General features: G+C 35.7%; 1 protein-coding gene across 2 annotated transcripts in view; it reads right to left on the reverse strand.

The window, feature by feature from the left end:
- Nucleotides 1–6,345: 6,345 nt before the first annotated feature.
- LOC112052035 (anoctamin-4) overlaps nt 6,346–16,039 on the reverse strand; it is a 44,044-nt gene continuing 34,350 nt past the window's right edge. For both annotated transcript variants that reach the window (XM_052882956.1, XM_052882955.1), the window contains exons 16-25: nt 15,570–15,734; nt 14,839–14,982; nt 14,378–14,547; nt 14,052–14,191; nt 13,413–13,572; nt 13,276–13,321; nt 12,726–12,831; nt 12,137–12,312; nt 11,063–11,240; nt 6,346–10,311 (exon numbers count right to left, since the gene is read on the reverse strand). In XM_052882956.1, the coding sequence (XP_052738916.1) occupies nt 10,211–10,311; nt 11,063–11,240; nt 12,137–12,312; nt 12,726–12,831; nt 13,276–13,321; nt 13,413–13,572; nt 14,052–14,191; nt 14,378–14,547; nt 14,839–14,982; nt 15,570–15,734 (1,386 nt within the window). In that variant the 3' untranslated portion in view covers nt 6,346–10,210. The remainder of the gene's footprint in view (nt 10,312–11,062; nt 11,241–12,136; nt 12,313–12,725; nt 12,832–13,275; nt 13,322–13,412; nt 13,573–14,051; nt 14,192–14,377; nt 14,548–14,838; nt 14,983–15,569; nt 15,735–16,039) is intronic.

Genomic DNA, 16,039 nt, shown 5'->3' on the forward strand with positions numbered 1-16,039 from the left:
ATTCAACCAAACCACGGTCACATTTTCTGGGTCACCGACTATGTTGTACGTATTCCTATCAGTAACATCAATTGCAAATCTGGCTGGATCTAGACCTAAACTGACAGGAAGTTACGATTTATACCAAGTGACTCGATTTATTTAGGGCTGTTACATCTATTTAATAACAATCTACAATTTTTAACCAAAAAAATGGAGGAGATTTCATTTAGTCGCGAATAAATCAGACCATCTTACAAGAATCATCAAAATCGGACAATACTTTATAAAGCTATTTATGCCGATCATAAAATTATTTTACAAGGACTTTAGAAAAGGCAAGTTTTCGGTGTTTTGCCAACGACGACTTTTAGATGTTACCCATCGATAATAGTTACTGAGATCGTGGCTCAATGGATAGATGTCCACAGATCCGCATCGTATCGGACGCATCGCATCCAACAAGTACGTCCACTGATCCGCATCGTACGGATCACAGGAATCTGCCGTAAAATTAAAAATTATTTTACCAATAGAAAACCACGATATTTGTAAGTATTTTATCCTAATATTCCCACGGGAACAGCAAGACGTACTGCCAAACGGTTTAACATTTCGGTACGATGTCGTGTAGAAACGGATTTGTGTAGATTCACCCTGAAAAGTCAGCCCGCTTCCATGTTAGATCGCATCATGAGGTGATTGCAGTCAAGTCATACTTACTTGTATTTTTATTATATTTATAATTAAAAAAAATTAAATGCAAAGTGTATGGGCTGATTATGGTTGACTATGGAACTTATTAGAAGGCTCAAAGTCACTTAGCGCGGGGTGATGGAGCGAGCTATGCTTGGATTTTTTCTGCGTGATCGAATCAGGAATGAGGAGATCCGCAGACGAACTAAAGTGACATAGGTCAGCGAGTCGCAAAGCTGAAGTGGCAAGGGGCAAGCCACATAGTTCGAAAAGCCGATGGACGTTGGGGTCCCAAGGTGTTAAAATGGCGACCCCGCACCGGAAAGCGCAGTGTTGGTCGACCGCCCACTAGGTGGACCGAGGATATCAAGCGGGTTGCAGGGAGCCGCTGGATGCTGGCGGCTCGAGACTGTTGTGCTTGGAGGTCCATGCAAAAGGCCTGTGTCCAGCAGTGGAAGTCTATCGACCGATAAGGTAATTGGCTAAAAAAAGGCTGCTAGAAATAAATAAAATGCACCGACCTCCTGCAAATTACGAAATCCCAGCCCTATATTCAGTTATCGTGTCACCGTGAGTTCATTGGCCGGTGTTAAATGCATTAATTCGCACCTAAGGCCGATTGACTTGACCCTTTTGTGTTGTCTGACGTGTTGAAACGATTGAAGCACGATATTGAAATCGCGTCAAAACTAGGCTAAAATGAACAACTGAATCCATGTTGTCGAGGTCTAGTTTCTGACTGTCTGAATACTAATTAATTTATACTAAAATCGGAGGCCTAACTCTGCTCAACAGTGAGCTGTTAATCAACGATATTGTATACTATAGATAGGTTACGTACCTACAAAATAACCGCAACACTGAGCGCATACGAGCATAATTTTGTGTATTGTTTTTATACTTTCTGAACACACAACTCGATATTGTAGACAATATTTAAACATTATTTGTTTAAATAACTTTCGTTGTTTAATAAGCATTGACCTCTTATAATAAATAGGAGTGTTATTGCCGCGTTGCAACGACTTGCGGTACGGAAGGCTTCAGTGTGCTCGTGGCGTTCGAGAGTAATTCTTTATGGGTTACTTGGGATAGGCGGGGAAAGTGACTTGAGTGAAAAAGGGGAGTGTTAGATATCTGTCAAAGGCGCCTTTAACCCTACACACAACGTTCACAAGTGCGTGACTTCACTCAAGGTCATTCTCTGCCATTCCAGTGTCTTATTTTGGTTACAGTTTGATTTGTTAATTAAGATGTCCTTACAAATGTTGTGAATCATAACCTTTGTTCGCCATTAGTTTTCTTATTTTTGTAATCACCTCTGAGTCTGCTAAAAGGAGATCGATGTTAATAAGCGACTAAATGAAATTAAACTAGTTATGCACCTATAATTATGATATTGCCCGCCTCAGTGTTGAAGCGCTAGTGCCTATCTCTAGCATAAAACATCGTTATCGTTAATGATGAAATCTGTATGCTTATGCTATAATTGTTGTCGCATTTATTAATAAAGTTGAGGAAAAAAGCTATAAAGCGTCGGCGACATATTATTTCGTTTATCTGTTATTATCTCGTCCGATCCCGCCCCGACTCATCTTGTGACACGTTACAAAACGAATCGATAACAAACAAAGATTGTGTTGAAACAAGTTATAATAATTATGTTTATTAATAAAAACAAACAAGTTAACATTTGAAATTTTGAAAAACTCCGACCGAAAGGGGTTTGGATTCGAATCGGGAGTTCCCAGGAGAGAATCCCATCGGGTTTGGATTTCCATCCTCCTCCAAGTTAGCCTGCTTCTATCTTAGATTGCATCATCACTTATCATCAGGTAACATTGTAGTCAAGGAATAACTTGTAAAGAATAAAAAACAAATTAATACTAATTTAAATTTATTTTTATTTACAAGTAGATTTATGTCAGGATTTCGCTATAACTTAACAGAAAAGTTTAAACGGTGCTGCCGCCTAAATAGAAACCGAGTTTATAATGGGTTTAGCCCCACGTGTTACACTCTGCTTTTCACTACGATTGCGAGAAAATAAAATAGTTTAGTACAATAAATATTCAATGATATATTTTATTTGAAAATTAAAATGTAGGTACATAATGCTATAACTTTGGATGTTTCGGGGAAATGCTTTTACCCGGTAACTTAATTTCCGACTACAGTGAAGTTGAATAATGAATATGAGGGGTAAACATGTTAGATAATTGTTTAAAAACACCATGCGTAAGTTGTAAGTAAGAATGCACTTGTTGTTCTTTTCTCCACTTATTAAATTTTTCGTAAGTAGGTGTTTAATTTGTAAGTCTTTTTTGATCCATCTCCAAATTAGGGTCACCATTTTCACTAGATGAAGACATAACAATTAATGTTGCGAAACATGTAAATTACGTTCACAAATTCACAATGAATTTATTTAAAAATATCAAGTAATTAGATTATTCATGACAATAATTGTTTTTAAATTCTTGCTCTTTAATTTTATTTTCTTTATTAATTAATTAAAGGCAAAGGTATTACACCGTGCACCCTTGTCTTCAAATCTCGCTCTATAAATTCGCAACTCAATAAAAAACTAAATAAAAAAAATAACCGCATTCCACAGACAAGAACGCTGCATTTTATTCCAATTCCAAGTTTTATTTTTATCAAACAGTCAGGACCTTACCTCTGGCTCAATCGCTCGACGCGCGGAGCCATATAACCTCCTTCGATATAAAGTAGGCTAGTACTTGGCTAGTACTCGTAACAGACAATAATTAAAAAAACAAAATTACTTTAGCCCCTAGAGGCTAATATGCTTGTTTAGCCCCGCTGTGGAGTGGTAATATGACAATGTTTTTGAGCAAGAGTAGTGAAAAAAATATTTAAGTACCTACATGATTATTCTCATTTCAATACACAAATCAAATTCTTTCATTTCTTACCTACTCGAATTTGAAAATCAGTTCATCCTCCGTCCATAGGGGCAAGTAGACACACACGATCACCACAAATTTTTGCGTTGATGGTTTAAAATCCGACTGCATAATTAAAATTTCAAATTAAAGTACGCCAGTGTATCATATACCCAAGTTTCTATAAACATCCAATGCTCTATTGAAATGTTATTATCTATGGTCTACCATTTTCATTCATCTATTATTAAGATGAGTATTGACTCATCATAACAAATGAAAAGAAAGTCGATGTAATAAGTATACCCATTCGTAATATGACACTCCAATTGCACCCAATTTATGAATTATGATTGCCAATATTCATCTTTGACTGTGAATGATTCTCGATCAATTACTTACACATCTAATAAAGTAAATGACGTCATAAAATATGTTCTATTAGTTTTATGTGAAAATGAATGAAGGTCGATTGGAAGATGACTTTCTTACGTATGTTTAGACACCCAAAAATCAGCTTATATATAACTCTAAAACTGTGTAAACTAAACCTGAAAGGAGATTCAAGGAGTGAAACTCTTAAAACTTTCGCTCAATTAATTTTAATATTGCGCTGAAAATGGAATGGGGATGATGACTATGTTTGAATAATATATTGATTTTTATGATACATTCGGGTAAATAAGGTCAATGTTACCTAATTTATACATAAAAAGCAAAGATTGTCTGGATATTTGCAAAATAAATGAGATTATAAAATTTCAAAATCTATTAAAAATCTTTTATCGTAATTAGATGAAAATTCATACAGTTTTAGATTCCTTACATTAAATGTGACATTTTTTAATATATGACCTATAAACATGAACGCACAAATAACAAAGATATTAGTAATTTTATTTAAACGCACATACAAATCTAACGATCATTACATTACCTACGACGTCATTAGTTCCTACCATTTTGTATGGGGCGTTTTTCAGAGATCCTTGGCAGCGCCGCAAATTTGATCCTTTAAATTCCTGTAGCTCCGAAAGTAATAATCGCAGATAACCTGTTCCTTTTCCTTTTGCTTTACTATTCGCATACTCCTAATACACAATTTAAAAAATTTTAATAAAAAAATACAACCGACTTCAAAACCTAAAAACGTACCCACTAAACTAAAAAGTAAAAAATAACATCATAATATGTTCTACCTGCTGATCAGTATGAAGGCGGTGCTAAGCCGGTGATGTATTAATTCAAGCCATGTGAGAATATCTTACAGATTTAGATTTTGCAGACAGTGTTGTTTTATGTGGTCCTGTCAGAAATGGCTTTAATTAAGACAACACCAGCTAAGCACCGCCTTCATACTGATCAGCAGGTAGAACATATTATGATGTTATTTTTTACTTTTTAGTTTAGTGGGTACGTTTTTAGGTTTTGAAGTCGGTTGTATTTTTTTATTAAAATTTTTATTATTTTTCCATTTTTAGTGTAAAATTTCATCTCAAACGAATACATCAGACCCCTAATGACAGTCACAACCCATCTTGGTACAAAATTCTCAGCAATACAAATTAATCAAGCCCAAGCACAAGGTAGCTACCGTAAACCGTTAAGGAGTTCCCTTAATTGACCTTGGTCTTCATCATCAGACCAAGACAGACAGAATAACAGACACAACTCATATATTTAGAAAGTTCTCAGCAATACGAATTAATCAAGGCCAAACACAAGGTAGTTACTGTAAACTGTTAAGGAGTTCCCTTAATTGTCCTTGGTCTTCATCACCAAACCCCTAAATGACAGTCACAACCTATCTATGTGGAAAGTTCTCATTAATACAAATTAATCAAGCCCAAACACAAGGTAACTGCTGTAAATCGCCGAGAAGTTCCCTCGTCTGTTTTATGGCTCCATCATCAGATCGACTTTAAACCTTCATGAAATTATAGTGCTTAAAAGTACTAAATGGAAAAGTATACGAACACACTAGACACCCATATAATTTTCGAAAGTTCCCCTCAATTTCTCCAGGATTCCACCATCAGATCTTGACATGATGGCAATGGGACCAAATGGGGGCTATACCGTTTTAAACAAAAAAAGAATTTTTGAAATCGGTCCAGGCGTCTTTGAGTAATCGGTGTACATACATAAAAAAAAAAAAAAAAAAAAAAAATACCGACCGAATTGAGAACCTCCTCCTTTTTGAAGTCGGTTAAAAACCTCTGCCGACCGCATTGTAGCATCGTCAAGGTTTACGTCCCAAATCTCTTTTATAGGTAGAATGATTGGCACAAATTGATTTATGTTAATGAAAATTAAAACAAGGAAGACAAATCTAGCTTTTCAACACTGCGAATTGAAGCGAATAATTTATTACATTATCAAGTTATTTGTGCTATTAATTTATAGTAACAAATTGCGTACGATCTTCACTAGGTCAAAAGTCAATGATTACAACATTAGGCATTTATTAAACAGCTGATAATGTACAACTCAATAAATCAAAGTACGTAGTAAGTTCAGTATATTTTTTTATTCTTTACAAGTTAGCCCTTGACTACAATCTCACCTGCTGGTAATGATGCAATCAAAGATGGAAGAGGGCTTGAAAATCTACACCCCTTTCGGTTTCTACACGACATCGTACCGGTGCCTAGTTATAATAGGATACATTTGATTTAGTATATCTACAATTAGGTACACTGCTAATTATATTTTGTTTCTTCATTATTAGGTCTTAGGTATTGCAATAAAAGTTCAGAAGTCAAAATTTCTTAATATTTTAATGAGAATCATACACAAATAACTTAATTTGTTCTATACATTACATTTTTCACTTGTATTCCAGTGTGCCTAGTGGGAGTTTTCAATATTTTCATACCATTACTATCGCGTTAACGTAAACGCGAATTTATATGGAATTGAAACAGTTGTGCAGTAGTGCCACTAGATGGCGCTGTTTTTTCCTTAGAAATTCGCGTTTACGTTAACGCGATAGTAACAGTACCAAACTGCCACTAAGTCCTCAGATCAAAGTCATTGTTTTATAAATACTTAGGAGACCATGTAGATTTAGACATTTACAAATTCGAGAAGTACGTATATAAACTTATTTATCCTAAATCAATACGATTTCAATTTAGGCTGGTTTTAGAGTCACGCTGACGAGACGCTGACCATCGGTGCTGACAGACGAAATGTATGAACGCCTAGGGAGCGTTTCAGAATAACGCGCAGCTATCAGCGCGTGCGGTGGTATCTTCTCTTTTTATTAAAGCATGTAGTAGTATGAGTTTAGTATAATAAATAACCAAATGGAATATTTTTTTTGACCCGACTAATACTTAGTTTTAACAATTTAGTTTTATTTGATTTCAGTTGTCACAAGGATATTTTTGTTAGACGAATTAAAATATCAATAAAAATATTAAGTTTTAACTTATGTGCTATAAGTTGAGTCATGCAAAAACTATACTACTATATATAACTATTGTTATTATAACTTCTGTACTATATAGAACTATTAGGATACAATTTTAAAGCATGGTGAATATCCTAACAGTTCTATAGAACTATGGGATGGGCTACGCGCTGATCTGACGGTCAGCGTCCGATCAGCGTGACTCTAAAACCAGCCATAATCGATACGAGATGAGTTTGTTTACTGCTAGCTGCTTATTGACATATTTAATTTGATATAAAATACTTTTCATCGAATAACCAGCTCGGTGAAGGTAGTCATATACCCAGAGACTAAAGGCGTTTATTTGCTTGTTGTAATAAAGTAAAAATATTTATTCTTACTATAGCTATATGATAATACATAAAATGAGTTAAATAGGTTATTAAATTGTCCTACGTTAGTATTTATGTAATACATAGCTAAAACTTACATTAACTACAATATCACAAATATTTGGACAAACATTTTGATGAAGATACACCTCCTTCAGTTAGTAAGATATATAAGGATAGAAAAAGCAATAGAAATGGCGTGTGCAAATAAAAAAAAGAGTTGCATTAGATTAGATTAGAAGTAAAACCACAGAAAACACAATATGTACAAGGTAAAACTTCTTTACCTCTCGCTCACAACATTCGTTCGCCTCGCTCGATTACACTTTTCGTAACCAGTTTAATCCCCAAGACAAGCGTGCTTTAAGAAGTTTTACTTCAAAAAGTTGTATTACAAAAAGTGTAAGTGTATGTTTCATGTTATGTAGTTTTTCGCATCACAGGTATTTTATTTTTATTGCTGTTATTTAGTCTATATCTATACTAATATATAAAGGTGAAGAGTTTGTTTGATTAAACGCGCTAATCTCAGGAACTACTGGTCCGATTGGAAAAGTTCTTTCAGTGTTAGATAGCCCATTTATCGAGGAAGGCTATAGGCTATATATTGTCCCCGTTTTCTTACGGGAACGGGAAACACACGGGTAAAACCGCGCGGCTTCAGCTAGTGTATGTATAATTTCCTGTAGTATAAGTAGGTGAGGTTAGTAGTTTATACATAAAATGACTAGAACTATGAGAACACAGCACTTAAATATAAATTGGACCCTAATTTCAAAATTCTTTATCTTATATTATTTTAATGGTATTTTCTAACAATCACATTAGTCTAATGGTTCCTCTACACTATCGGTCTTGGATTACGGAAAGAAAACGCTGAAAATTTCACTAAACTCTTAAAAGGATGTTTGTTATAATTATGACTCAACGGCTGAACGTATCTGAATGAAATTTGGCATAGAGTTACGGCCAGTTTCTTCATCGCAAGTAACAGTCAAAGTAACGTAATAAATCGAAAGTGACGGTCTTATTCACTGAAAAATAAAGTCTTCTTTAGTACTTACCACTTTTACTGTTACTTTAGCTTTACATGAAGAAACTGGTTGTTAGACTATAATCATTCTAATGAATAGGTATATATAGCACATAGAAAACTTTACATCCTAAATTTTCCACTGGAATGGGATCTACTTGGGCGAAATCGCGAGGGAAACAAAGTCATTTGCAAAAAACAAGATTTGCAAAAATCGGTTATGTGTTGGTTTTTTGGACGAACGGTACAGGAAATTCAGCAGATGAGATTACCAATATGTAGGTTACGCGATTAAGTGGACAGCTGATAAATACTTGTGGCAATCAGGTGGGTAATTGTGTAACTTAATCGGCATACAACTTAATTGTAAAAATCCTTTTGACGGCTCTATTTAATGAAATTTACGTGAAATAAATGTCAAATCCTAAGGAAAACTGTCAGTTTGACAACTATAATGGAATGAATTTGCAGACAAACGTATCCGATCAAGTTAGGCAATTACCCCCCAGTTTTTGAGAGTTCATTATGGCCGATGTATGGTCGATTTATCGCCGGTGTAGAGGAGCCTTAAGAGTTCAAAGAAATTAAAATTCATATTTTGCTCATAGATATTTTATAGATAAGTAAATATAGTTGTTTACGAAAATACTTAATAATATTAATTACGTAAATCTAATTTAAATTTTATTTAAATTAGGCGCATGATATTTTATCTAAGACTACAAGTTGTGTTTGGAATTATTCCATCGTTAATAATTAATTAGGTAGGTAGTTGTCATTTTTTACGAGCTTATAGCTCCTTGGCAATATCTAGATTTGCTGGTCTATTCACTATTTTGAGTCTTTAATTCAATTCAAAACAACCTATTAAAATAAACAACAAATCAATTGACAAAATGTCATCTACATACTGTAGGATATCCACCAGTAAGCACCGGATGACATTTATATTTTGTATCATAGAAGATATATATATTATTTTGTATCATTTTGTCAATTGATTTCTTGTTTATTTTAATAGGTTGATAATAAATACCAAAATAAGACAGCAGCAGGCCAATTCACTATTTTTGACGTATACTGGTCGACGTATACGAAATTGAGATTCTATGTAACAAATGTCATCCGATGCTTACTGGTGGATATCATACACTATCTAGATGAGATTTCCATGACATTTTACAAGACAGTGATCGGATTATCAACTGAGTCGTGAACAATGGTCGTAAGCCCATAAATCGGTACATATGATAATTATTGAAGGCCTGATGTCTTACTTGATATTGTGCTTACTATAAACATCTTAGTTTCAATCAACAGACAATTTTTGTACATACGTAGTTTTATAACTATATCCATACTGACAATTAGGCTTAGTCCAGAAAAGGCGAATTCGCCGCGATTCTTTCGCGCGTATTACGCGCGACCGTTGCGTCCACAAGGCGCGTACCAATGCGCGAACATTTGGAGAGGAATTTAGTGTGAAACATGGAGTTGAACGTACACTCGCTCTAGAGTTGGCGCGAATGATAACTAGACGCAACAAAGCGTCCCTAGTATCTCGACTCACGCGCAATACGTGCAAATCACGCGCGAGTCGAGACGTAGTGCACGCGATTTACGCACGTAATTTGAATTCGCGCGATGCTTGTGGACGCGATGTATTGATGTCTAATATTTCGACAACGCGTGTATGAACTCGCGCGATACGATTCGCGACGAATTCGCCCCTTCTAGACAAGGTCTTAGATGCATTGTTTTTGTGGTCCATTATATAGCAATTACGAGTAAAGTACATGAACTAAGTCGGTCTGGTCGCGATGGTGACGTGCGCATCAATGCCGTTAGACGCACGCGACTGTCGCCGCATCCAGTGGCCTGCTTCTGGCTGTCTTTCTGAAACTGAGACAATACGTCTGTCTGTATTCATTGTAGAAGCTACGTATCTAGTAGGTAATAGCTAATAGCCAATCCAGACTAATCCAACAAATAATATAAACGCGAAAGTTTTTATACGGTTTACTAATACTAAATATTATTACATAGGATATCTTTCATCCCGGAAAAATCCATGGTTCCCACGGACGAAGTCGCGGGCGTCCGCTAGTAAATAATATTTAATCAAACACAAATAATGTGTAATTTGACCAGTATGTATTTAAATACATACTAATAGATTTGTAAGAACCTCCAGTAGCTTTGGATTTTTATGAGATATAAAGTAATATCCATATGGCTTCAAGTTCTAGTTTACTCTATACCAAATTTCATTCAAATCGATTCAGTGGCATAGACGTAGTAATAAATCCAGACTCCTTTTCCTGAACTAAAAAATGACGCACCTTTATTTTGCCAGTTCGCAGTATATGTACCCGCTGAAACGCACACAGATGTACATATGAAGACAGACGTTCACTAATTTCCTATATCTAGCAATACACTTCACACTCACACACATACAGGGTGTTGCGGAATATTTCCCATAACTTCAAGGTATTGACAAACTTATAGGAGCCGAACTGTATAACAATAGTAGATTGTTATACAAGGGGCTAAAAAACCCATTTTAAACGAGGTATTTTTAGACGTTACTTTGACTGTTACTTACGATGAAGAAAACGGCCGTGAGTCTGCTAAAAATATGGTATCTTACCACCGCTATCGCTATTCTGTTTGAGCAGCTCATGGTCGGTAGTGGACAGCCTCCGCCTCCCGTACTCGTACTTCGCCTCCTTGGACAGCAGCATCTCCCGCTGCATCTGAGTGCGCAGCTCCGCCGGCACGTCGGGGATGAGCAGCTGCATCAGCCCGGTCAGACCGAACACTACGTGCTGGAAACGGACGTTTTTGTCACTAGTGATAATGTTTTTGTCACTAGTGATAATGTTAGGCTAACTAAATGCCTACGCTCATAGCGCACAGCATCAACCTGGTGATCCATGTATTCAGATATTTTGACAGCCTTGGTCGGCAGTGGTATGCGATCGATTGATCCCCAGCTGGGTCAATTAAGGTTTTTTTAATTGGTCCAGGTCTAGCTGGTTGCAGGCTTCGGCCGTGGCTAGTTACCATCCTATCGAGAGACGTATCGCCAAGTGATTTAGTGTTCCAGACTTCAGTACGATGTCGTGTAAAAATCAGAAGGGGACGAGTTCACTTCGGAACTCGAGGTCTTGGGTTTGAGCACAGGTTTGGTACAAGGTTTGAGTTCTGGGGCATGCTATGAGATATTGCTTTCTTTAATACCTTCTTTTGAATATCATCATCATTGTCAGCATATATTTAACACGTGCTATCAGTTTTTTTTTTAATATTACCTTTTTTTAAAGTATATTCTCATTCCCCTCCAACTAGTCAGGAAAGACTGTGCTAGGAGTGGGTACGACAATAGACCAACGGGGCGGGGATCGAACCACCACCCCTCGGTGATAAGTCCGTCTCCTGTAGTTAAGCTATTGAGGCATTAATATATTGAAGCAGTTAATGATAATGTCGACGTTGATCGATGGCTTAATGTAGGTACTCTCCGAGATGCGGGGGGAACACTGCCTACTTCTCAACTCTGAGCTGAGAAGTTTAAGTGAGAATTTCTTAGAAGGAAGAAAATCTCAGTACCTCGTATACCTACCAGGATTACATAAGTCCCAGGATACAAACCCAGGAAATCGTGATCCGAAACCACATACGCTAACTATTGGACGAACGAGGCTGTTTTGATTATACTTGCCTCAAAAACGACGACAAAAGCTAGTCGAGCAGCGAACACATGCCAGTAGTGCGGCGAGAGGCCGTAGGGGTCGTTGTGGTCGGGTGGGTTGCGGTACCCCCTGTACGCGCACACGGGCGGGTCCACCTCGTTCTCATCCGCCCCCCATTCCTCACGGTAATCCGAAGTATTGAAAACTGTAAGCATTTTAATTAATATAAGGAAAAGCGGGGTCTAGTTCATAAGTCCATAATATTTATATTAAGTATGTTTATTCTGAGCAAATGTTCAGCAATAATTGATTTTCAGTTATAATTTTCTTAAAATTATCGTCAATTGCATTTGTATTTTAATCTGATGTTTAATTGATGCAATTGTAAATTGATACATCAATAACACTGCTTAATAAAGACGGTCATAATAAAGTACCCCGGGGAACGCCAAACGAAAGTCCTCATAATCTTTTCAGGAAAACTAAACATAAGACAGAGTAGTTGCTAATATATTTTCGGAGAACTAATATCCTTTATAAATGACTAAGGCTGCTAAGAATAGATACTACAATAAAAGTTGCGAACTTGGTGTTTATATTTGGTTTTATTATACTTACGTGAGAGAGAGTGATCAATGTACCCGGCGAGAGTGTTGTCCGGGGAGTACACGTATTTGTACACCATGCGCGGGATGAAGTCACTCGTGTATGCTATTACAAATGCCTGAAATATAAAGTTCAAGTTGTAACAGGAAGTATATATATATATCTATTACTATATACATATATCTATAACTATATTTGATATACTAATGAGCCTAGCCTCCTTTTAGGAGAGGGTGTATTGACATTGAAACAACTAATCTGCTTCTTTGCGGGTTCGCAGGCTTAGGCTAATACTGTTTTGATTCTGTAACTACTACCTACTATCAGATGTTAATGAGACCTGATTCTGCGGGCTGATGATGTTTTTTTTTTCTTATATCTACCTATGCATATGTTAAAAGCTGGTAAGTCGAAAACTATGAACAATTATTATAATTAAAAATAAAGTTTAGAATAAGCGATCCAAGGTTAACTAACATAATGAATGGTATATATTAATTAGCGCATAATTTTTTAATTTAATTGCTACAAGTACCTAATTAAAATCATATTACAAACTTACGTTCGAGACTACAGCAGCATAAGTTATGCCTCTCAAAATTCCATACCTACAAAAGAACGTTGAATATAATCAAATTATAGTACAATGAAAAAAATCAAACGAAATGTATGAATGTACGTAATAAACATGATATATACCAAGCTCCTATATCTTCAACCCTTTCCGCTAAAGGTCGTCTTGCTTGTGTCACCATCTTGTAAGCATCAAGACGTATTTCTGCGATGTTGTTTAGTAGAGCGAAAAGTGGAGCCAGAGGGAATGCTGCCACGAATAATGTGACGAAACCATACTGGAGAACTAGAGGAGAAATAACATTTTTATTATTATAATCGAATCGTCTAAAACGGTCATGAATAAATAATTTTCACGTTAACATGTATTGCTCGTAACTAATTATTAGGAGCAAATTTTACTTTAAAATCTGAATGTTTCTTAATTGCGACTATCTAAATGTGCAGTTTTATCTTCAGATCACGTCATCACAAATTACCATTGATTCAAAATGCCTACATTATTAAGGCGCATATATATATAAGTATTCACAATCACTATAGGCGTCATAACAATGCCCAGCAAGTGATGGAGAGAGGTACGTGATCAAAATGAAAAGATCTTTTAAAGAATCACAGCTCAACTTAACAAGTCACACAGCTGTATATAATGGCTAATATGTAGATGATAAGGATGAACACATGCAACAAGAGCTATGAAATTTAACTAAGTAAGCTGGAAAGCCCAAAGCCTATTGCAATATGACGATGGTGTCATATACTTACTCATCTCGAGATATTCATCGAAGAGTGCTAATCGCCCAGGATCCTGCAGATGATAATCCTGCTCCCAAGCCATATGCGGTTTGCTAGGGTCTCTTGTCACAGCTCGATGTGACCTCTGACGCCACCAGTTGTGAAACTTTCTGTAAATATTCACAGCAATTGTTCTTATTTTAGTAGTCGGTTTCCAGTAGTTTGACTAGTAAGTCGTGTTGTTTTGATAAACTATTCATTAAAATGCTGAATGTTGGGCTATTGACACTTCATAACTAGGGAGTATATATAATTACGCAAATTGAAAGGAAATTTGTAAACAAACAGTAACTTACGGGTAGCCAAGTTCAACGAAGTTGTTAAAGCATTGCTTCCCGATCATAATGATCGCTAGCTGGATGCAGAGCTCGGAGAGACAACCGGCAGGGTCACAGATATCTCCTTTCAGTTTGAAGAACTCTGATTTGCGAGCTTGATCGTCCCCTGGATAGTCGAAAAAACGACCCTAAAAATACAATAGCAAATAGCAAAAGTGAGCAGCAAAGTTTTAGAAACTAATAATTAATAGATACGATTTCTCATTATAATAAAAATATTGAGTTAAAGATTTATTGTTTTAATAATAATTTTGTGTTTATTATCAGGTTATCAGATTTAATAACCAGGTGTCCAAATTAAATGCCCATATGTACTTAAATTCAAATAAAACCTTAGGTGAAAATTTATCTATAGGCACCTTAATTAGGAATTTAGTCTTTTATTTTATTTTAACCATTGATTGTGTAATTAACAATACCTTGAAGAAAGCTATGTAGATAAGTGACGAGTAGAAGTTAATGAATTCAAAGAAGAATATTTTGAACGTGTAAGAGTCTTCATATTCAGTCTGCGTGCGCGGGTTCTCAATGTTTGTTAGATATACTGCTACTTTGGCATAAATCTGCAAAATTAAATTTAACTCAATATCACATTAAATAAGTAATACTCAAACATTATGAAAATTTAATTTCTGCTAGAATTTATCTTGTGACACAACTCGTCCCAGGAATTACTATCACCATATTTATTTAAGCCGTCAAGCAGCATTGTTACAAAGTGAAGAGAAAAATAGAGACAAAATGTCAACCAATGGCGGCAGAGTTGTACCATTCCCATCTCTTTCGTCCCATCACAATGAAATAGATTGCAGTATTTCCGCTGTTATTGGTTTATTTTTTTATTTTTATTAGTATATTTGTATTAAATTTGTCTATTTATCTTCAGTCGTTAGTCGCGTGTTAGCAGTACTGGTTTGAAGAGTGGGGTTGCGCTGTACATAAAGGATTATTACATAGGCCTCAAGTTGACTATCGCAAAGTTTCTATAATGACCTGCAAAGTGTTGCTCTGTTATAGACAATGGTTTTCTATTTAACATCAGTGAGTTCCATCAGATGGACAAACAATTAAAAAAAATGTCGATGCAAAATCTCTGAAAGTAACAAAGAAGAAACAACATGTTTTTATTAATAAATCAACAGAAACATACCCGAGTAAGGATCATGATCATGGTTAAGTTGATCAATGCAGCCGTCATGGCCGTGAAAATCTTTGCGTGTCTCTTCAAGAAAAATCCACTGCCGCCGTATATGACCGACACCATTGATATTCTATATATAATTGTGCCTAACACTGCACCCATTACTATAGATATCTGTAGAAAGAAACGGTAGAATATAAACGAAAAAAAAAAACATTTTAAAGTTTTACCTAGAAATATGAATATTTAACCATGATAATAGTGAAAGCATACTATTTATTATTCTTAGAAATGCAATACTGGAAATCGCAAGTAGTTCAGCTTTGGTGATGCGATATTATATCATTGAAACTGACCTGATTAGATAGACCGTAGCTTTAATATTAACAACAACAAATTACATGTTTACTGAAATACTTAATAAAAATCACTTTCTGTGTTAAAATCTATAAATTTGGACATTATACTACTGCTTCTAT

The sequence above is a fragment of the Bicyclus anynana genome, chromosome 8, assembly GCF_947172395.1.
Source record: "Bicyclus anynana chromosome 8, ilBicAnyn1.1, whole genome shotgun sequence".
NCBI lineage: Eukaryota > Metazoa > Arthropoda > Insecta > Lepidoptera > Nymphalidae > Bicyclus > Bicyclus anynana.